We start from the raw sequence: 22,321 nt of genomic DNA, 5'->3' as shown, positions 1-22,321 counted from the left end.
CACATAATAATGCTGATGATCAGTTTCATATCCCACAAGAAGCAAAGAAGCGATGGACGGTTTGATGGAGCTCAGACTGACGCGCAGATGTGGAACCAACAGGTCCTGAAACCTTTCAAAGTTTGGGATTTTCCCTCTCTAGTAACTGCACAGCCCCAGGCAGGGATAAGGCTAATATCTGCTGTTGTGTGTGTGTTGGACAAGAGTTGACAGGTGGGTGCCAACTAATACCTGGAAATAAACATGGCAAAATGTTTGGAGGGCTGCAGCTACCACCTGGACGTATCTGCACAAACTGTGATAGGGATACGGGTAATATCTGGTGTTGTGTGGGCGCAGATTAACACCTGGAGGTGAACAGGAGCCCAGACCGCATATAAACGTAGACGGTGTTTTGGTTTTGTGTAGACGGTGCAGGCTAATACCTGGCGGGTGTCTGAAGACTCTGAGCTCCTGCTGTCTCTCTTCTTCGGGTGTTTTTGTGCATTTTGAGGATAAACAACATTCACAGTCAGCTCGTGAGGTGATCCGTCCTCTCATCACTGTGAGCTGTGCTCAGGTGTGCTCACCTGCAGGCTGCAGCGCTTCCGCTTCTCGTCTTCTTCAGGATGGAAACAGGTGAAGCTCCAACACTGAATCAGTCTCAGTCTCCCCCTGCTGGCTCCCACTGCAAACTGCAACCGACACAGTTTAATTCTTCCTCCCAAAAAAAACACTGAAATCAACAAGAAGATTACAGATTTTAACCCTTTAGGGCCCGCTTTAATATCACACACACGCATGTCGCTCTACACAAAATAATTATACATTAATATGATTTTATACTTTCATTGACTTTATTTTTTTAACCAACATCAGTCTTCATCATAAATGTCAAATATTAATAATTTTTCAGAATTTTAATGAAACAACTGAAAGTCACGTAAACATTTTGACACGTCCAGATCATTTTTCTCAAAAAATCAGTTTGGAAACGAAGATGACATCATCTCACAGTTTTAGGCACTTTACAGGAAATATTTTCCCAAAACAAAAGACTCCTGTTCATCAAACTAAAGCGTTTTTGAGTTTTTAATCACAATTTTTAATTTCCCTTTTTTACATTCAGCTTTTTTTTTCTCCACAAAGGCACAGAAGTGAAGTTTCTTATGATAACAGATTACAATTTAACATCTCCATTTTTTATTTAATAGTTTCAAATTAAAAAAAAAAAAAAAAAACTTTACAAAGTTTAACGACAGAAACGTTAAGGCACCGAGGTGAAAAATAAAATACTTTTAACAAGGTTCAGAGTTTTACAGTTTTGAAGATAAAAGAAAAATATTTCACATTAAAAACTGAAAACCTTCAAATTAAAAAACTAAGGTCACTTTACGTTGAAGAACTGAAGCACTTTGGTGTAAAAGACTTTTACCTTAAAGAGAATATTAACTAAATAGTTTCAATAGCTTCCTTTACAAATTACCTTCAATACTTTTATTATGAAATGTATATTAGATTAAAAAATATAGTAGAATAAAAAATGACAAAAAGTACTAAAATGCCAAACTGCGATTTTAAAATACTTCCAAGATTTTGAAATGTTCACAGTAAATACTTTGATTTATTTCATAATTCAGTCGTAAAATATTCAGAACCTGACACTCATTTTGTCATGTAAAGTCCGTGTCAATTATTGGACTCTGAATCAAAATTAAATAATTAAATTAAATAAGTCAGAATTGGGACTTTTTTTTACTAACTGTTTTTGGGGGCAGACTTTGTCCTCCATATCAGAGCGTCAGTTTGCTGTCGGATGAAAACTTGTCGAGTTTTGCGTCTTATATTTTCATTGAAAGGTTTAATTTGAAGGGTTCTGCTTCCTCTTTACAACATATTTGATGAAACAATAAAAAAAGCGTTCAGACTGTGAGGAGCTCCTCCGACACCCGAAAAAATCAATAAATAACCATAAATAAAAATTTATATGAAAGCTGGAAGCAGCCACAATCATTTTTAAAACCTGGTCGGTATATTAACAATTTTGAGATAATTTAAATTTAAACACTGGTAACTTTATACTTTAGTGTAATTTTTACGTTTTATATTGTTTGTTTGAGAATTGTGTTTTTGTTCCACGTCGTCTGTCTGTAACTTTCATTGCTGTCCGTCTCGGCCGCGACATTTTTTAAAAAAGGAATTTTAATCTCAGGAGACTTTGTTTTGGTTAAATAAATAAAATTAAATCTCGAAACATTAAAAAATGTTTTCTCAGAATAAAAAAAACACAACATTAATGAGAAAAATATCCCAAAAAGCAGTTTTCTTTAAATAAAGAAATTCTTAATTTTGCTATTTTGATCGACTATTAAAGCACTGAAACTGCAGCATTTGTTTATGCTGACGTGATAAAATTATGACACGAGAGTTACTTCAGGATAATTAACTTTGGTTTCCTCTGAAACAGGATCATCATGTCATTTACGTGAGATGCTGAATCATGTTTGCACAGATGATTCAGCTGGTTTTAAAAATTTGAATAACTGGATCATGTTGTCTCAGGAGTAAATAAAGATTATTATCTGACATTACTTTCCCCTGACAACATTTAAAACATTAATGTATGAAAATAACGTTCTGTTTTAAATATCTGGGTTTAATGCTTTGGTGGTATCAGATTGTTAATCTGTTAAATTAACTCAGAGAACTGGCTTGATTTTTTTTTAACAAAAGAAAGCAGCAATAAGCAGTTTAAGACAAATTACCTGAAAATAAGCAAAAAGAAAAAAGTTTTAAAAACTCAAAAACAAATAAGAAAATAACCTAAAAGATGTTTTTTTAAAGATTTTTTTTCTTTCTTTTTTATGGGACATTATTACCAACTTGCTTTTTCCCTTTTTGCTTTTTAAAAAAAAAAATCCAACCAGTTTGTTCAGGCTTCAGAGGGTTAAATTCTTGTGAAAGGCATCTGAACGCAGCACGACAACACTGAGGTTGCTCCAGATCTCAAAGGGTTAATAATGCCAGCTGCTCGTGTTAAAGCACCGATAACACAGTACAGTACTACTGCAGTACCAACATAATACCACAGTAATACTGCAGTGCTGTAATAATACTGCAGTAAACGGAGGTAGGGAGGAGGAGGAGGAGGAAGGCAGCTGTCTGTCCTTCAGGATCCTTTTTCTTTGGCTGCACACCTGGAGGACAAAAACAAGCAGAGAAGAAGAAGTGATGAAGAACAGGTGAGGAAGAGGAAGAGGTGCACACTGAACTCATCCAGCAGAATAACGTTGTTCTCAAACCACAATAATAATCAAAAAAGAGATTATTGTTTTTACAAAATGTTGTACACATTTTTACCAAAACATTTTACCAAAAAATTTACCAAAACATTTCCAGGACTTTGAGTCAAATTTTAAAGACCAAAAATTCTCTGAAACGACCATCGATACTCCCGATACTTCAGTTCTTTTCTGTTACGATATAACAGCTTTTTAAAAAGTGCATTATTTAAACATCAATAATATTTATGAGAGGGGACGGGCATGTTAAATAAATTCTAAGCACTGGGGAGCAAATGTGTTTTTATTTTTCTGCTCATTTTTTTTAAAAAAGGAAGAAATTTTTTCTTAATTTTGACTTGGTTTTTCTTAAAAAAAAAATTTAAGGCTTTTTAAAAATATTTTTAAGAAAAAAATGTGGCAAATTTTGGCGATTTTACAGAAAGCAACGTTTTTTTTTCACAGTTTATCATCATGTGTTATTGTACGGGGCTGTGAAACAAAATTCCAGGACTTCTATATATGTTCACTTTTCCAAAACCTGGAAATTGCTTTTTGCAAATTCCAGGACTTTTCCAGGTGTTCGTGACGAACCCCGTCATGAAATCAGGCGGCGGGGAGGAAAACTCAGGATGTTTGGAAGCTAAGACGTCAATAAAAAAATTTGGGCAATCTTGAAAGAAAAACAAAGCTTTGACCTTTTTTTTCTTTAACAAAAATTTGTGATTTTAAAGAAGAAAAAAATTTTTTTTTTCTTTAAAAACTTTGGTGATTTTTAAAGAAATAAAATGGAGCATATTTTTTCTTTAAAAATGTTTGCGATTTTTAAAGGAAAAAACTGACAGCTTTGTTTTTTCTTTAATTAACGTGGTGATTTTTAGGCTGGAGACAGAGAGGCGTGGTCTCTGCTACATCTTACAGGAAAGAGTCTCACACTTTGTGAATAATTTAGCTACAAATTACGACAAACTCCATAGTGTTTGCGTCCATGTCCTTGTTTATAGAAAACTTTAGCAAAAGAAGTATTTACAGATTCAGAGGCATTGGTACATCGAGTCAACAATCAAGTGCAAACGAACAGATCAGCGATGAAAACTGTCCGATCCTCCGAACACATTTCATACAAACACAAACTTCCAGACAGGAAGAGGAAGTGACAAAAATCCTGGAAGACGTCCAGCGGATCCTACTGGACGCTTCTTCACCTGAAGCGTCCAACGAGGACAAAACAAATCCGGCCGGAAATACTCTACGAGTCCGAGAAACCGGCGATTTGTTCTGCGGTGAATTTGACAGGATTTTTGTTGAACTGCCAGCAGGCGGCGCTCCACACCGAGAGAACGGTTAATGGAGTCTGATTTCTGGAAACGATTTGGGATTTTTAACGTTTGGAACAAATTTAAAAGCTAATTTCAGATTGTTTTATTTTTGAAAAAAACAAATCAAAAAAACAAAAATAAATAAATGAATAAAAGAATTAAGTCACAAAGTTCAGCTGCATCTTTTAGCATTTTGAAATCTTAATATTGAAGTTAAACTTTAGTGCAACAGCAGACACAAAATGTGATTGAAAATGTCATTTTGACTCTAACTTAACGCCATTTCTAGCTTAGAAAAGAAAAACGTTACTTAAATCTGATTTTTTTTCTTCGTCACAACAACCGCTGAATCCTAAAATCTCATTTCAGATCGACACGTCCGACCTGCCGTCACAAACACGTGGAGCGACCTGCAGTTTCCTCCTCCGCCTCCTCACCACCCGAAAATAAAACACAAGAACCTTTCATTCCCACATTAAATAAAAACAGCTTATATATATTAATGTAAATCATTTTTGGGTTCCCAAAAGACAAACCTTTTTTTTTTTTTTTTTTACAAAAACAGAAAATAACAAAATGACGTCTTTGTTTTCTTTTTATCTTCATTTTTTCAGTTCAAATGATTCAGAAAAACAGCTTTGATTTGGATGATAAATCAGAAAAATGAACGTTTTTTTGCACTTTTGGAGTATTTTTTATTTTGTATTTTGTCTCGACGACGACGTTCCTTCGCTCTGAGGTCTGTTTGCTGCAGCGAGTCTGAGGATTCATGAATCAGGTTTTCAAGAAGGATTTTTTTATTTTACGCTAAAAGAAAAAAACTATGGACTAAATATTAATCGTGTTTTCTTGAGATCACTGATAATTATTCACTAAAACATTTCCAGGACTTTGATGCGAATCTTTAACTCTCTCTGAAACGACCATCAATAGTTCTTATCGCTTCTTTCTTTGCAGATTTGTTAAGAAAAAAATTTGACTTTTTTTCTTTTTACATTTCTTTGGCTTTTTTTTTTTTTTTTTTTTTTAACCTGGCGATTTTTAAATATTTTTTTTCTTCATTTAAATTCTTGGCATTGTTTTTCTTCTGAACCACCACAGTCCAGCACCAAACCGCCGGACCACCTCACACCCCGACGATCCCGAGACTCGTGACCTCCTTCTTGTGGAGAAGGACTCTGACGGGCCGAAAGAGGAGCAGGTAACGACGGAGGAGTTTCCTTCAGCTTTAGAGGATATCTCTCTCTCTATTTCGGGCGTTTCCGGACTCTAACGTGTCAGATTAGAAACAGACTCGGCTGTTCGTCCTGGAGACAAAAATGAGTCAAACTTTCCTCCCAAAGTGAATCAGCAACAAAAGGACGCAGCTAAACTCGACTGAGCGACCGACTCGGCCGTTGAAACGACAGAAAAACATTCATGATGCCTCCGCAGGACGTCGTCTTCGACGAGACGCCTGCAGCGAGACAGGCGTTTCAGTCATCGTGATTCATTCGTTAAAAGGTGCTCAGATCAGCGAGCGGCGGCTGATCTGAGGTCGGCGCCTCTGCATGTTAAGAGTTCAACGTCCCGCCGCCGCCGTCACGGCGACAGTCGTATGGCTTCTGTACAGGTGAGAAGAAAAGGCACCGAACACAAACGTCTCCACGTGGACGCCGACAGGAAGCCGAGTGTGACATGTGACATGTTTTCACTGAGCAGCTCCACGGCAACAACAATCAATAACAACAATAAACTTCATGAAATCGAAGCGAGAGCGGCTGAAAAACATTCAGCTGATAAAAAGCTGCTCTGTAGGTAAATCCAGTACAGGATGAGTATTGATTACATTATTGATTCATAATTCTCTATGAAATCACTGAAAATAGAAAATGTCACAAAGAGCACGTTCGGTTCCCAGAAACTAAAGTGACTCCTCCAACATTCAGCTCAGTCTGACCGATCATTGAAGGATTCATTAACCGAACCAATCAAAGATGAGAATAAATACATTAACCAATAATAACGATCATCATGATGTGAGGAGAAATATGAGCTTCCGGACGATCAAAACAAAAGATTTCAACGCAACACTTTTTGTTTTTTTCTCATTTTCACAATTTTCATTTGAAAGATCTGAAACGATTTTTTCAACACTTTCTCCCAAATTTCGGTCACAAATTCGTAGTTTTTACACGGAAACGGTTCTTTCATGAGAATACTGCATTTTCTCTTCTTTTCTGTATCAAATTAAATAATCTCTTTTTTCTGAGGTATAAATGCACAAACACAAACTGTAATGAAAGCATCTCTGGACATTCACAATGTCCCCTGCTGTTAAAAAGCCTTTCACTGGGACAGACGAGGCTGCTGTGGAAAGGTTAGGGTTAAAAGGTTAAAGGGTTAAAGGGTAAAGGTTTGCTTCAGAGGGGAAGCAGAGGACGAGTTTGAAGAACTGAGTCGGTCATTTCTCACTCGTGTGAGAAGTTGGGCGCTCTGTTTCCTCTCTCTGGCTCTTGGACTCGTTTAGGCGAGCAGGGCTGCAGCTTGTCAGCGTGGTCTGTCTGTGTAGGTTTTTTTGTGTTTTTTTGGCCGCGTAGTTGTGGTTAAGAACGTGTGTGGGCGGGGCTAACTGGAGCTCCTCGCCATGATGCCGGCTCTCATGCTGCATCATGTTAGTTGTATTATTTGTGTAGTTCAACACTGTCAATATTTCCAGACTGTTTTCGTCTTTTCTGTTGTCTTCTCGCCTTTATTACTTTCTGACTTGATGAAGCTCAAATGTCTCCACACTTTGATTTGAAACTGGAGGGTTCATCTTCTCGTATCGTCTGTCTGCGGAGCCTTCGCTTCGTTTTATTTACGTTGGCGAGCGGTCTCTAGTCTCGAATATGACATAGGACGTTGAACACGTGATAACGTGACATGTCAAGCAAGCGAAGTCAGAGGCAGATTACGCCCTCTGCTGTTCAAAAAGAGCATCGTGGTTTATTTTCATCTCAGCGGTTTGAACCTCGCGTGATTTTTAACAGCTTCGTGATGCCTGGTTCGTTCCCTGACGCCCACATCTGCAAAAACTAACAGCAGCTTTGAAAAATAACATCCCATCCTGTCAGAACAGCTGCTGACGCTGAGTGTGACACTACATACACATATACGTATATATACATACGTGTGTGTGTGTATATATATATATATATATATATATATATATATATACATACATACATACATATATATATATATGTATATATACACACATATATATATACATTTATATGTGCTGAGCGGTCTGCACCTGACAGCAGTTCGTAACAGCCCTGTGCCGGTTTCGGAGCGGTTGGATGTTCTGCCAAATGCCCAATTCTGTCTTACTGAGTGCATCAAACCCTCTCAGAACTTCAACCTGTGAAAATCAGAGCGTTCAAAGTTTTGTTGTAGTTCGGGTGTCGACACGACGTCACGACCGGCAGGTGGTAGACTCAGCTGCTGATACAGGACGAGTCGTCAGGCGACAGATTGGAGCAGCGAATCGTGTAAAACATCCCTGAAAGTTATTCTGACAACAACAAACTGCTTCATCAGGTGAAACATCCAGCTGAGAAATGCCGACAGGTCGACACCGTAGGGTTTGGAGACGTTGAAGTTTTTCATTTCAAACAGCAAAAATCACATGAACGTTTTTGTCTAATGATTAAAAAAATGCATCTGGCTACAAAAAAAAAAATCGCATGTCAATTAGTTTGGCGGCTTCTCTGCACGACTTCACTGAACCACAGACTGCATGAGCTGCTGCTGCCGCCGGCCAATCACACGCTGCGTTAAATCAAGAACGCCTGCTGAGATTGGCCGACAGCAAAACCATAAAAATAATCTTTAATGATTCGGGCACAAAACTGATTGAATGCAGGAAGTGTTGACAGACACTGATCACATTTCAGATCCTTCTGAGCTCTTTACGTCATCGGGAGTTTGTTTCTAAAATCACAAATCTGCAGTTTAAATTAATTTTCACAAAAAAGGGGAATAAATTCCCCTAAAAAAATCAAGGCATCAACATTCAGAAGTCTTTTTTTAAACAGCGACTACAAGATAAAACGGACCAACATTTATCGTCGTTTTTGCTTTTTTTCAGAGTCAAAAATGTTGGTTTTGTTCTAATCATGAAGGCTTTTAACCCTCCGTGCTCACATACTGAGCATGGCATCATGAGAAAAACCTGACATTTAAAGGGTTAAATATTCTTAAAATCAACTCAATGTGATATTTATGATTAGGAATGATGTTGGCTAAAATAAATCAATCAATGAAAGGAGAAAATCATATTAATGTATAATATTTTTTAAAGCTTGATTTTGAAAGTGCGTTTGTGCGCAGAGCGTGTCTTATATTAGAGTGGGCCCTGAAGGGTTAAATATCCGTACAAAATTATTGTGATTTTCTGCAGTTTTCTTGTATCCAGTGGACTGTAAAGCAGTTGATTTTATCATTTTGTTTGGCGACCAAAAGTAAGTATTTAATTATCAATAATTATTATATTTATATTTTAAAAAATCGATACTTGGCGTTTGAGTACGGATACAATACTGCGCTGCAAACATCGATTTTTTTCTCCACTCAGACTTCATACAGTTTTCAGTCCGAAGCAAACGTACAGCTGCACTTTTTAACGTTTATGCAAACAAAAGTTGAAACTGTTCAGAGGACGAAATGAGCCGCGAAAGAAAAACTCCAAAAATAAAAATCCCTCTAATCCTTGAAATCTTTGTCCCTTAACTTGGTGGATGATGACAAATCTGATTGGTCGAGCTGCAGAAAACGACCTTGAGTTATTTCTGAATTTTTTAAATGTGAACTGAACGATGAAGTTTTGGACAAAACATCTGAAGACGTCACTTTGGACTCTGAGATTTTTTTTTTTACTGTTTTGTGACACTTCTGAAATTATTTATCAATCAAAAAATAATCTAATGAAAATAATCATTAATCACAGTCCTGATAAATATTTCAACATTTCAGCTGAACGCGCTGACGGCTGCACAGTGAAAACATCCATCTGATCGACGTCTGATCGATCTGATCGATCTGATCGACGTCTGATCGATCTGATCGACGTCTGATCGATCTGATCGATCTGATCGACGTCTGATCGATCTGATCGACGTCTGATCGATCTGATCCATCTGCAGGTTCTCCTCCAGCGACAATAATCAATATCTGGTCAATATTCAGCGTAAGGCTTTTCCTCTTTTCACTCCATTAGTAAAGTCAAGAGTTTTAAGGCAGAGAGGGCGAGAGAGGAAAGGAAAGACTCCTCCTGCTCCTCCTGCTCCTCCTGCTCCTCCTGCTCCTGTTGTGCTTGGAGCAGTTAGTCTGTGATGCGGACGGCAGGAGGAGGAGACGCGATGCCTCCCTGAGCTCTGAGGAGGACGCAGACGAGAGAGGAGAGGTTAGTGTTTAGAGAGGAGACAGCAGGAGCTGAGAGGAGACGCAGAGTTAAAACGAGGCGTTAGGAGCCCTCCTCCCTCAACTCCTCCTCGAGTTAGCAGGAGGCATTCAGAGTGACAGCAGAGGAGCAGGAAAGCAGGAAAGTTAGTTGACTCCTCTTTGCTCCTTTTCCTTACAGGAGGAAAAAAGAGGTGAGGAGGCGTTTGTTTGGAGTTGAGGAGCGTGTGACGGAGGGAGGAGAGAAGTTTTAAAAAGAAGAGGAGGAAATAAGTCAATCTCCTCTTTTTCTCCACCGACGACAGAGTCTTCAGCTGCTCTCAGGAGGAGGTGAGGAGGAGACAGAGGAGTAAGGAGGACGTGGGGAGGAGACATGGGGGTGGGAGGAAGGAGAAGCTCAAGAGGAGATCCTGTCCTCCTTTGGTCAGAGCAGCAGGAGGTGAAGAGGAGGTCAGAGGGAGGAGAGCGGTCCGTGTTTTTAACCCCTGACTGGATCTTTCTGATTATGGAAAAATATCTTTGTAACTTTTTTCTTCCAAATGTTTGATTTTTAAAGAATCTCTTTGTCTGATTTTTGATTTTTGTGTTTTTTCATCAGAAACTGTCACGACTGAAAGAATTCACATCCTGCGTGATTCAAAACTTTCAGGGCACATTTAGTTTCCCCAAAACTTTCTATTGCTGTTTGCAAATTCCATGACTTTTCCAGGATTTTCATGACCGTTCAAACCCTGTCATGAAATCAGGGAGGAGTAAAGAGGAGGTCAGGAGGAGGTCGGGATGTTATGAGGAGGTCAGAGAGTTAGGAGAGGGTGAGGGCTTTGAGAGGAGGTTTACAGGAGGAAGAGGTGAGGAGGAGGAGAGAGGGGGAGAGAGGGGGAGTCACTTCACCAGCACTGACTTTGGCAGAAACGCCTCCATCTCCAACTCGGCGCCTCCGTTCGTCCTCGGCGACGCCGCAGACGCCGAAGAAGACGAGGAGGAGCTCGGGGACGAGGAGCCGCCGGACGCTTTGGGGAGGCTGTACATGTAGACGGCGCCAATGACGAGCCCCCCCCCCGCCGTGAAGAGCAGGTCGACGTGGAAGCCGAACAGGTAGACGGACAGCACGGTGGACACGATGATGGAGAAGGACGTGGCGAAGCCCTTCAGGATGTTGTCGGCGTATTTCACCACCACCGCCACCAGCAGCCCGCCGAACGCCTGGTTGAAGATGACGCACCACACCATGCCCGTGTAGCCGAACAGGAAGCCGCGCTCGGCGATGGCGGCGCCGTCGTTCCACCACAGTCCCAGCATGCCGAGCGCCGTGCCGAAGATCCCCAGCTGCACGTTCCTCACCCAGACGGACGCCGAGCTCCCCTTCAGGATCTTCTCAAAGTACACGCCGGCGAAGCCCGACGACAGGCAGCTGATCACCACGGCGACCAAACCCACCGTGTAGTTCTGGCTGGAGCTGTCCGACACCGACGCCTCCTTCTTCCCCTCCTGCTGCACCTGATCGATAAATAACATCCGTCATCAATCCATCGCTCCGTTCACTCGATCACCCGCTCATCAATCAACCACAACCGCCGCTGATCGATCAATAACGTCAAAATAATATCTATCAGAGAATAAAACAAAGAGACGACGGTTCGAACTAAACAGACAGGAAAGTTTGACAGTTTTCAGCAAATAATTAAAGCTAATCAATAACACGAGACCATCTGCAGCTGATTAACCCTTTAAAGCCGGCCCGATTTCTTCAAACAAACATGGGAGGAACAAGAGCACTAAACACGAAATGAGCCAGAAATGAGCACGAAAAAAACGAAAAACGAGTCAAACAAATCAACAAATAATAAAAATGAACAAATGAGGAAACTAAAAAAACAACAAAAAAAAATGATCTGAAGAACTGAGGGACGGTGAGGGACGGTGAGGGACAGTGAGGGACAGTGAGGGACAGTGAAAGACGGTGAGGGACAGTGAAAGACGGTGAGGGACAGTGAGGGACAGTGAGGGACAGTGAGGGACAGTGAAAGACGGTGAGGGACGGTGAGGGACGGTGAGGGACGGTGAGGGACAGTGAGGGACAGTGAGGGACAGTGAAAGACGGTGAGGGACAGTGAAAGACGGTGAGGGACAGTGAAAGACGGTGAGGGACGGTGAGGGACGGTGAGGGACAGTGAGGGACGGTGAGGGACGGTGAGGGACGGTGAGGGACAGTGAAAGACGGTGAGGGACAGTGAAAGACAGTGAGGGACAGTGAAAGACGGTGAGGGACAGTGAAAGACGGTGAGGGACAGTGAAAGACAGTGAGGGACAGTGAAAGACGGTGAGGGACGGTGAGGGACAGTGAGGGACAGTGAGGGACAGTGAAAGACGGTGAGGGACAGTGAAAGACAGTGAGGGACAGTGAAAGACAGTGAGGGACAGTGAAAGACGGTGAGGGACGGTGAGGGACGGTGAGGGACAGTGAGGGACGGTGAGGGACAGTGAGGGATGGTGAGGGACAGTGAAAGACGGTGAGGGACGGTGAGGGACAGTGAAAGACAGTGAGGGACAGTGAAAGACGGTGAGGGACGGTGAGGGACAGTGAAAGACAGTGAGGGACAGTGAAAGACGGTGAGGGACGGTGAGGGACAGTGAAAGACAGTGAGGGACAGTGAGGGACGGTGAGGGACAGTGAGGGACAGTGAGGGACAGTGAAAGACGGTGAGGGACGGTGAGGGACAGTGAAAGACAGTGAAAGACAGTGAGGGACAGTGAAAGACGGTGAGGGACGGTGAGGGACAGTGAAAGACAGTGAGGGACAGTGAAAGACGGTGAGGGACGGTGAGGGACAGTGAAAGACAGTGAGGGACAGTGAAAGACGGTGAGGGACAGTGAAAGACAGTGAGGGACAGTGAAAGACGGTGAGGGACGGTGAGGGACAGTGAAAGACAGTGAGGGACAGTGAGGGACAGTGAAAGACGGTGGGGGACGGTGAGGGACAGTGAGGGACAGTGAAAGACGGTGAGGGACGGTGAGGGACAGTGAAAGACGGTGAGGGACGGTGAGGGACGGTGAGGGACAGTGAAAGACGGTGAGGGACAGTGAAAGACGGTGGGGGATGGTGAGGGACAGTGAAAGACGGTGAGGGACGGTGAGGGACAGTGAAAGACAGTGAGGGACAGTGAAAGACGGTGGGGGACGGTGAGGGACAGTGAGGGACAGTGAAAGACGGTGAGGGACGGTGAGGGACGGTGAAGGACGGTGAGGGACGGTGAGGGACAGTGAGAGAGGGTGAGGGACAGTGAAAGAGGGTGGGGGACGGTGAGGGACGGTGAGGGACTGAAAGACGGTGAGGGACGGTGAGGGACGGTGAAAGACGGTGAGGGACGGTGAGGGACGGTGAGGGACGGTGAGGGACAGTGAAGGACGGTGAGGGACGGTGAGGGACGGTGGGGGACGGTGAAAGACGGTGAGGGACGGTGAGGGACGGTGAGGGACGGTGAAAGACGGTGAGGGACGGTGAGGGACAGTGAAAGACGGTGAGGGACAGTGAAAGACGGTGAGGGACGGTGAGGGACGGTGAGGGACAGTGAAAGACGGTGAGGGACGGTGAGGGACAGTGAGAGACGGTGAGGGACGGTGAGGGACGGTGAGGGACGGTGAGGGACGGTGAGGGACGGTGAAAGACGGTGAGGGACGGTGAGGAGCAGTGAGGACAGTGAAAGACGGTGAGAGACGGTGAGGGACAGTGGGGGAGCAGTGAAAGACGGTGAGGGACAGTGAGGGACGGTGAGGGCAGTGAGGGACGGTGGGGGCAGTGGGGACCAGTGAGGGAAGGTGAGGGACGGTGAGGGACGGTGGGGGACGGTGGGGGACGGTGAAAGACGGTGAGGGATGGTGAGGGACAGTGAAAGACGGTGAGGGACGGTGAGGGACAGTGAGAGACAGTGAGGGACAGTGAAAGACGGTGAGGGACGGTGAGGGACAGTGAAAGACAGTGAGGGACAGTGAGGGACAGTGAAAGACGGTGGGGGACGGTGAGGGACAGTGAAAGACAGTGAGGGACAGTGAAAGACGGTGAGGGACAGTGAAAGACGGTGGGGGACGGTGAGGGACAGTGAAAGACGGTGAGGGACGGTGAGGGACAGTGAAAGACAGTGAGGGACAGTGAAAGACGGTGAGGGACGGTGAGGGACAGTGAGGGACGGTGAGGGACGGTGAGGGACGGTGAGGGACAGTGAAAGACGGTGAGGGACGGTGAGGGACAGTGAAAGACGGTGAGGGACAGTGAAAGACGGTGAGGGACGGTGAGGGACGGTGAGGGACGGTGAGGGACGGTGAGGGACGGTGAGGGACGGTGAAAGACGGTGAGGGACGGTGAGGGACGGTGAGAGCAGTGAGGACAGTGAAAGACGGTGAGGGACGGTGAGGGACGGTGGGGGCAGTGAAAGACGGTGAGGGACGGTGAGGAGCAGTGAGGGACAGTGAGAACAGTGAGGACAGTGAAAGACGGTGAGGGACGGTGAGGGCAGTGAGGGCAGTGGGGATGGTGAGGGACGGTGAAAGACGGTGAGGGACGGTGAGGGACGTGGGGAGCCAGTGAGGGACGGTGAGGGACAGTGAAGGACGGTGAGGGACGGTGAGGGACAGTGAAAGACGGTGGGGGACGGTGAGGGACAGTGAGGGACAGTGAAAGACGGTGAGGGACGGTGAGGGACAGTGAAAGACGGTGAGGGACGGTGAGGGACGGTGAGGGACGGTGGGGGACGGTGAGGGACGGTGAAAGACGGTGAGGGACGGTGAGGGACGGTGAGGGACAGTGAAAGACGGTGAGGGACGGTGAGGGACGGTGAGGGACGGTGAGGGACGGTGAGGGACGGTGAGGGACGGTGGGGGACGGTGAAAGACGGTGAGGGACGGTGAGGAACGGTGAGGGACGGTGAGGAACGGTGAGGGACAGTGAAAGACGGTGAGGGACGGTGAGGGACGGTGGGGGACGGTGAGGGACGGTGAAAGACGGTGAGGGACGGTGAGGGACGGTGAGGGACGGTGAGGGACGGTGAGGGACTGAAAGAGGGTGAGGGACGGTGAGGGACAGTGAGGGCAGTGAGGGACGGTGAGGCAGTGAAAGACGGTGAGGAAGGTGAGGGCCAGTGAAAGACGGTGAGGGACGGTGAAAGACGGTGAGGGCAGTGAGGGCAGTGAGGAACAGTGAGGGCAGTGAGGGACGGTGAGGGACAGTGAAAGACGGTGAGGGACGGTGAGGGACGGTGAGGAGCAGTGAGGGACAGTGAGGACAGTGAAAGACGGTGAGGACAGTGAAAGACGGTGAGGACGGTGAGGACCAGTGAAAGACGGTGAGGGACGGTGAGGGACGGTGAAAGACGGTGAGGGACGGTGGGGGACGGTGGGGGACGGTGAGGGACGGTGAAAGACGGTGAGGGACGGTGGGGGACGGTGAGGGACGGTGAGGGACAGTGGAAGATGGTGAGGGACAGTGAAAGATGGTGAGGGACAGTGAGGGACGGAGAGGGACGGTGACAGACGGTGAGGGACGGTGAGGGACGGTGAAAGACGGTGAGGGACGGTGAGGGACGGTGAGGGACAGTGAAGGACGGTGAGGGACAGTGAGGGACGGTGAGGGACAGTGAGGGACAGTGAGGGACAGTGAAAGACGGTGAGGGACAGTGAAAGACGGTGAGGGACGGTGAGGGACGGTGAGGGACGGTGAGGGACGGTGAGGGACGGTGAAAGACGGTGAGGGACGGTGAGGGACGGTGAGGGACGGTGAGGGGACATTGAGGGGACATTGAGGGGAGGGTGAGGGACGGCAAGGAGACGATGGGGGACAGTGGCGGGACGGTGGGGGGACAGCGGTGGGACGTACCTGCACGATGGCGACTCCAGCGAAGAGCAGCAGCAGAGACACCCACTGGACTCTGGACAGAGACTTGCGGAGCATGAGGACGCTGAACAGCGCGGTGGTGAGGATCTTCAGCTGGTAGGTCACCTGACAGGAAGCAGAGACGCTGAGACTGATGATTTATTTATGTCTCGTCTCAGTGAGACCGACAGAAACAGCGTCTCCGCAGACTGGGCCGTTAAACGATGTTTACATCGTTAAATTTTACTCAATAATGACATCGTAACTGTTCCATAAATCCGCCATGTAATTAACCCTTTAGGCCCGCTTTAATGTCACACGCTCTTTTCTAAATCGAGCGTTAAAAAATATTCTACGTCGTTTATTTCCTGACCAACATCGGCCCTAATCGTACACATCAAATACTTAATCGTCAGAACGTTAACCCTTTAAATGCCAGGTTGGATATGTCAATAATCAGCAGCTTTGATTTTTATACGTTATTATTTTGTGTGCAGTGTGTCACACTCACGCCGCTCTGCACACAAAACGCACTTTTCAAAATCAGGCTACCAAAACATTAAACATCGATATTATTTCCATATTTTCAGTTCATTTTTAACCAACATTGGTCCTAATCATAAATATCAAATATTGATTCATTTTCTGAATTTTGACCCTTTAACACTCCGTCCCTTTGACACATAGACTCACTACAGCACCGAATGTGGATTAGTCCGCCGCTGAAAGTAGTCCCCAACAAAGTCACTATTTCCTGTTTATTTGATCAGAACTACAGCGAGCAGCTCAAACTACACATCGCTGTTTTTAAGGCGAGAGCCGGCGGGCCCGGAGCTGAGGGACAGACAGGAAGACAGACAGTCCTCAGACACAGACGGACAGGTGAGGTCTGACCTGGAAGGTGGCGGCGGGCAGGTTGGAGATGGCGATGTACTGAAGGTTGTTCTGCAGAGTGTAGATGAGCGAAGGGACGGCCAGTTTAACCGTGTCTTTGTACTGGAAGACGATGGAGTCCACCAGAAACAAGACCGTCTCCTTCAAACTGCCTGCAGAGACATAGAGACAGACAGAGACACAGAGAGGTAGACAGAGACACAGAGAGACACAGACAGAGAGACAGACAGAGACAGACAGAGACACAGAGAGACACAGAGAGGCACAGACAGAGACACAGAGAGACAGACAGAGACACAGAGAGATATACAGAGAGGCACAGACAGAGACACAGAGAGACAGACAGAGACAGACAGAGACACAGAGAGACACAGAGAGCCACAGACAGAGACACAGAGAGACAGACAGAGACACAGAGAGATATACAGAGAGGCACAGAGAGGCACAGACAGAGACACAGAGAGACAGACAGAGACAGACAGAGACACAGAGAGACACAGAGAGGCACAGACAGAGACACAGAGAGGCACAGACAGAGACACAGAGAGACAGACAGAGACAGACAGAGACACAGAGAGACACAGAGAGGCACAGACAGAGACACAGAGAGGCACAGACAGAGACACAGAGAGACAGACAGAGACACAGAGAGATAGACAGAGACAGACAAACAGATCATTTAAGATCACTTATTCATTGTCTCTAAAACTGTGAGTGTGTGAGAGAGAGAGTGTGTGTGTGTGTGTGAGAGAGAGAGTGTGTGTGTGTGTGTGTGTGTGTGTGAGAGAGAGAGTGTGTGTGTGTGTGTGTGTGAGAGAGAGAGTGTGTGTGTGTGTGTGTGTGTGTGTGTGTGAGAGAGTGTGTGTGTGTGTGTGTGTGTGTGTGTGTGTGTGTGTGTGTGTGTGTGTGTGTGTGTGTGTGTGTGTGTGTGTGTGTGTGTGTGTGTGTGAGAGAGAGAGTGTGTGTGTGTGTGTGTGTGTGTGTGTGTGTGTGTGTGTGTGTGTGTGTGTGTGTGTGTGTGTGTGTGTGTGTGTGTGTGTGTGTGTGTGTGTGTGTGTGTTCGGTGTGTGTGTGTGTGTGTGTGTGTGTGTGTGTGTGTGTGTGTGTGTGTGTGTGTGTGTGTGTGTGTGTGTGTGTGTGTGTGTGTGTGTGTGTGTGTGTGTGTGTGTGTGTGTGTGTGTGTGTGTGTGTGTGTGTGTGTGTGTGTGTGTGTGTGTGTGTGTGTGTGTGTGTGTGTGTGTGTGTGTGTGTGTGTGTGTGTGTGTGTGTGTGTGTGTGTGTGTGTGTGTGTGTTTGGTGTGTGTGTGTGTGTGTGTGTGTGTGTGTGTGTGTGTGTGTGTGTGTGTGTGTGTGTGTGTGTGTGTGTGTGTGTGTGTGTGTGTGTGTGTGTGTGTGTGTGTGTGTGTGTGTGTGTGTGTGTGTGTGTGTGTGTGTGTGTGTGTGGGTGTGGGTGTGTGTGTGTGTGTGTGTGTGTGTGTGTGTGTGTGTGTGTGTGTGTGTGTGTTCAGTGTGTGTGTGTGTGTGTGTGTGTGTGTGTGTGTGTGTGTGTGTGTGTGTGTGTGTGTGTGTTCTGTGTGTGTGTGTGTGTGTGTGTGTGTGTGTGTGTGTGTGTGTGTGTGTGTGTGTGTGTGTGTGTGTGTGTGTGTGTGTGTGTGTGTGTGTGTGTGTGTGTGTGTGTGTGTGTGTGTGTGTGTGTGTGTGTGTGTGTGTGTGTGTGTGTGTGTGTTCGGTGTGTGTGTGTGTGTCACACTTACATCTCTTCTGCAGCAGGATGATGAGCAGACACGTCAGGACCTTCAGGATCTCCGCCATGACGACGGCCGACGTCGCAAAGAAGCGGTCGCCCGGCAACGTGCGTACGTATCGGATGCTGAGGATGAGCGACGCGTTCTGTACGACCAGCACGGCCAGACTGATGTACTTCAACTTCCTGTTCGCTGCAGACAAACGCCAAAACACCAAAACTTACTAATGTCATTTTAATGATTCTGAAAGTTTCATCGTTACGGACGCTGACCCACAGGTGATGAATAATCATACGGATGTAATTTCTTTCATTAAATATATAACGGACAAAAATTAACTCTTTGAGCCATCAGTTTTCTTGCGAAGCGTTCAGACGTCTTTATTTTAAATGTTTTATATTTTATATATTTTAACCTTTAAAATCTGAACAAGTTGGTTTCTTAAGACATCAGGGAAAAGGCAACGAGCAACTTGGCAAAAAATGCAAAATAAAATCAAATAAAATAAACATTGAAAATTCTCAAAAAACAATCAAAATGTAGAGCTCTAATTATATATTTAAAAATCTGTTACAGAAAATAAATAATTACATCTGTTTTGGGGTAATTTCAGTGTTCCTAAAGAAACATCTTGTAACTTTTGTCAAACAGCCTTTCTTTCCACGTTTTTTGAGAGAAATCTGATTTCAAAGGGTTAAATTTATGGTGTTAACAACAGTGAATATTCATCCTTTTTTAAATTTCACAAATATTGAGAGTTTATTATGTTAGCATCTCTGTTTAACAAAAAAGTCAAATTCATTCTTTTGGCTGAGCCTGGCTTTAGACGGTGAAAAAAAATCATCCCTACAAAATAATTTCAACAGATATAAACAGAAAACATTTCATGAATCATTTAACAACAATGAATGATCAGAGGATTTTTTATTTCTAAGAAAAAAGGCAGTTTTAATTTCATTAACGGAAAACCTCACCGGAGAAAAACAGCGGGCTGTCGCACATTCCCGCGCTGGAGAAGCTGAGCGGATCTTATTGTGTCACGTGACCTTGTAATGAGGCTGTTTTATGCGTGTTGGTGGAGTCACTTTCAACTATTATGTACAATTAATTATGTCCTGTTTATCTTGTAATGTCCAAAAGCAAAGAAGGAAACGGCGACAGCTCCGTCTGTTACAGAGTCTGTTAAACTGACAGATGATTTAATCTCACATCGATCTCAGGAAACTGTCCGCCGGGAAATGTTTTTGTCCTTTTAGTCTCCAGAAGGTGCCAGAGCGACGAAAACAGCATCAAACAGAGCTTGTTGCTCACAAAAAGAGCCAGAGGAGGATCCCCCATACCCCCGACAGAGGACACAGATAAGACACTTATGTCCTTAAATACTAGAAGTGTCCTGAAATTCCAGGAATGCCCTAAAACCTGAGAAACAACCCACGACCCTAGAAATATCCTAAAATCCTAAAACCATCCTGAAATTCTTGAAATGTCCCAAAATCCTAACAAACATCCTAAAATCCATGAAACGTCTTTTTATGTTCTAAAATCCTAGAAACCTTCTGAAATGTTAGAAACGTACTAAAATCCAAAAAATGTCCTTAAATCCAAACCAATGTCCTGATATCTGAAAAACATCCAAAGATCCTAAAGTCGTCCTAAAATCCTACAAACGTCATTTAATCCTAAAAACGTCCTAATGTCCTGTGTCCCCTCTCTGTCCCTCTGTGTGGTATCTGACGAACTAGGACATCCTGCTGAATGAATGTGGACAAACCTGAAGACACTTTACACCACAAAGCCTCTGAGTTACCTGCAGCCGCACAGGTGTGACCCGGTGTGTGTGTGTGTGTGTGTGTGTGTGTGTGTGTGTGTCCTGACCACACTAACCCCACCTGAACAAACCCTCCACGTCACCAGCTGCAGCCCTGTGACGGCGCAGCCCTCCTCACTGACACCCACCTGGGTTATTCACCTGTAACACACCTGTTTATCGGTGTGTTAACATCAGCCGTTAGCTCGTGCCTCCGCGGAGCGCCACCACAACACACCCCGACCCCGACGGCCCCGTTAGCCGCTCACAAACCGGCTACACACGGTAAACGGTGGAGTTAGCCTAGCCACGTTAGCCTCCAGCTCTGCCAGCATAACAACAGATAGTTTTATTAAAAAATAAATCAGGATACATTATTTAGTTATTAAACACCTGTATTACTATTTAAAAACTAGTTATCTGTCTGCTAGTTAACTTTGTGGTTAACTTTTCAGAACAATGACCCTCTTTTTTTAGTCAGCTAAGTTTGGTTGGTTAGCCGCTAGTTAGCTTAGCTTAACCGTCCCGGGCGTTAGCACGGAGCCGCAGAGGGAGAGAGTCTGATTTTAATTTTAAATAAATCAACAGAATATTAATAAATATTTAAAGATTATCACCACACCAGTGCTGCCGCTGCGTGTCTAATCCAGTAACCCTAGTTTCAGAGCTGTGCGGGCCGTATGAAGTTAACCCATCCCCCGGTTCTCCCTCCCGGATGGATCCGCTCACCTTCGCTCTGACTCCGGCTCGCTGCCTTCTCCTCGGCCGCCTGGCTGTGCTTCCCTCCGGCCATGCTGCGCTCCCTCTGCCGCCGCCCGGACCGAGCCTTCACCCCGCCGCCTGCTCGGCTAACGCTCCGCTAGCCTCCCAGCTAGCTGCCCGGAGCACGGTGAGAGACCCAGCCGGAGCTCCGCTTCGCTGTTCGGGTCAGGAGCGGGAGACAGCCGCGGCTGTCAGGCGGATGTGGAGCCGGAGCTGAGGTTAGAGGAGCCCGCGGAGAAAACACCCGCAGCACCGGGAGGAGAGCACACTGTGGAGGAGCTGAGGTGTCCCGGAAGTGAAGGGACTACAGCTGCAGAGACAGCACCGACAGACGAGAGGGATCACTCTGAGGAGAAAAACCTGTCCGCTCTCCTTAACAAATAATTGAAATAAAATTAAATAAAAATGTGTAACTCAGGTGGTATATATCCTTATTTTTCATGTTACTAATGTATATATTGTGTTTTGCATTGTTACATATGCACGTACGTATATATATATATATATATATATATATATATATATATATGTGTGTGTGTGTGTGTGTGTGTGTGTGTTACAACTGTACTACCAAGGAAAGGTCAGAGTGAGACCTCTGTGTGCTCCTCCTCATCTCTGATCCACAGACAACAATCGCTCCTTGTTCTCTGCAGGTGAAAATGGAGGACTCCTATTGGCTGCTGGGTGAACGCCTCACCTGTCAGCTGTTCAGCGCCACCTGCTGGTTTCTGAAGCGTGTTGATTCAGTTCAACCTGAAACAGCCTGAAATCTCTAAAAACCCACCAGACTCCAATTAGACAAACATTTCATATTTATGTATGATATATATATGTGTGTGTGTGTGTGTGTGTGTGTGTGTGTGTGTGTGTGTGTGTGTGTGTATATATGTATATATATATATATATGTGTGTGTGTATATATGTATGTATATATGTATGTATGTATGTATGTATACATATGTGTATAATATTTTATCATCCAGAGTCCACAGACACTAACTCAAACCCACAGAAACAGCCTCGGTTCATCTCTCTGCTGCTCCAACAACTCTGAGCTGGTTCAAATTAACCCTTAATTCACCGTTCAGATGTGAAAACATGCTGCCTCTAGAGTTTGGTGATTTCGGGGATGTGTCTGGTTCAACAAAGATCGTAGTTTACTTCATCAATTTTACTAATTGTTGTCAGATATTTTACTAATTATTTTTCTACATTTTTATATACATTTTCCTATATTTTCATGTTTT

General features: G+C 45.0%; 1 protein-coding gene across 3 annotated transcripts; it reads right to left on the bottom strand.

Moving 5' to 3' along the window:
- Positions 1-814: 814 nt before the first annotated feature.
- slc35a2 (solute carrier family 35 member 2) lies at positions 815-21,395 on the bottom strand. 3 transcript variants are annotated; one of them, XM_088081557.1, is made up of 6 exons: positions 21,042-21,395; positions 18,515-18,697; positions 16,761-16,912; positions 15,870-15,992; positions 10,905-11,500; positions 815-3,176 (listed from the first exon to the last, which is right to left on the bottom strand). In XM_088081557.1, exons 1-6 carry the CDS (start codon positions 21,103-21,105, stop codon positions 3,149-3,151), a joined length of 1,146 nt encoding a protein of 381 aa, XP_087937683.1. In that variant the 5' UTR covers positions 21,106-21,395; the 3' UTR covers positions 815-3,148. The 3 variants fall into 3 exon arrangements, 2 of the variants coding, with proteins under 2 accessions (XP_087937683.1, XP_087937682.1); XM_088081556.1 differs by lacking the exon at positions 815-3,176 and adding an exon at positions 9,788-9,978; XR_015777358.1 differs by lacking the exon at positions 815-3,176 and adding an exon at positions 9,836-10,674 and having other exon boundaries at positions 10,705-11,500; positions 21,042-21,394.
- Between the last annotated feature and the right edge of the window lie 926 nt (positions 21,396-22,321).

The sequence above is a fragment of the Plectropomus leopardus genome, chromosome 9 (genome assembly GCF_026936395.1).
Source record: "Plectropomus leopardus strain MGB_pleo_1.0 chromosome 9, ASM2693639v1, whole genome shotgun sequence".
Taxonomy (NCBI): Eukaryota; Metazoa; Chordata; class Actinopteri; order Perciformes; family Serranidae; genus Plectropomus; species Plectropomus leopardus.
The sequence above is the reverse complement of the archived record's forward strand: the minus strand, read 5'-3'. Positions and strand labels throughout refer to the sequence as shown.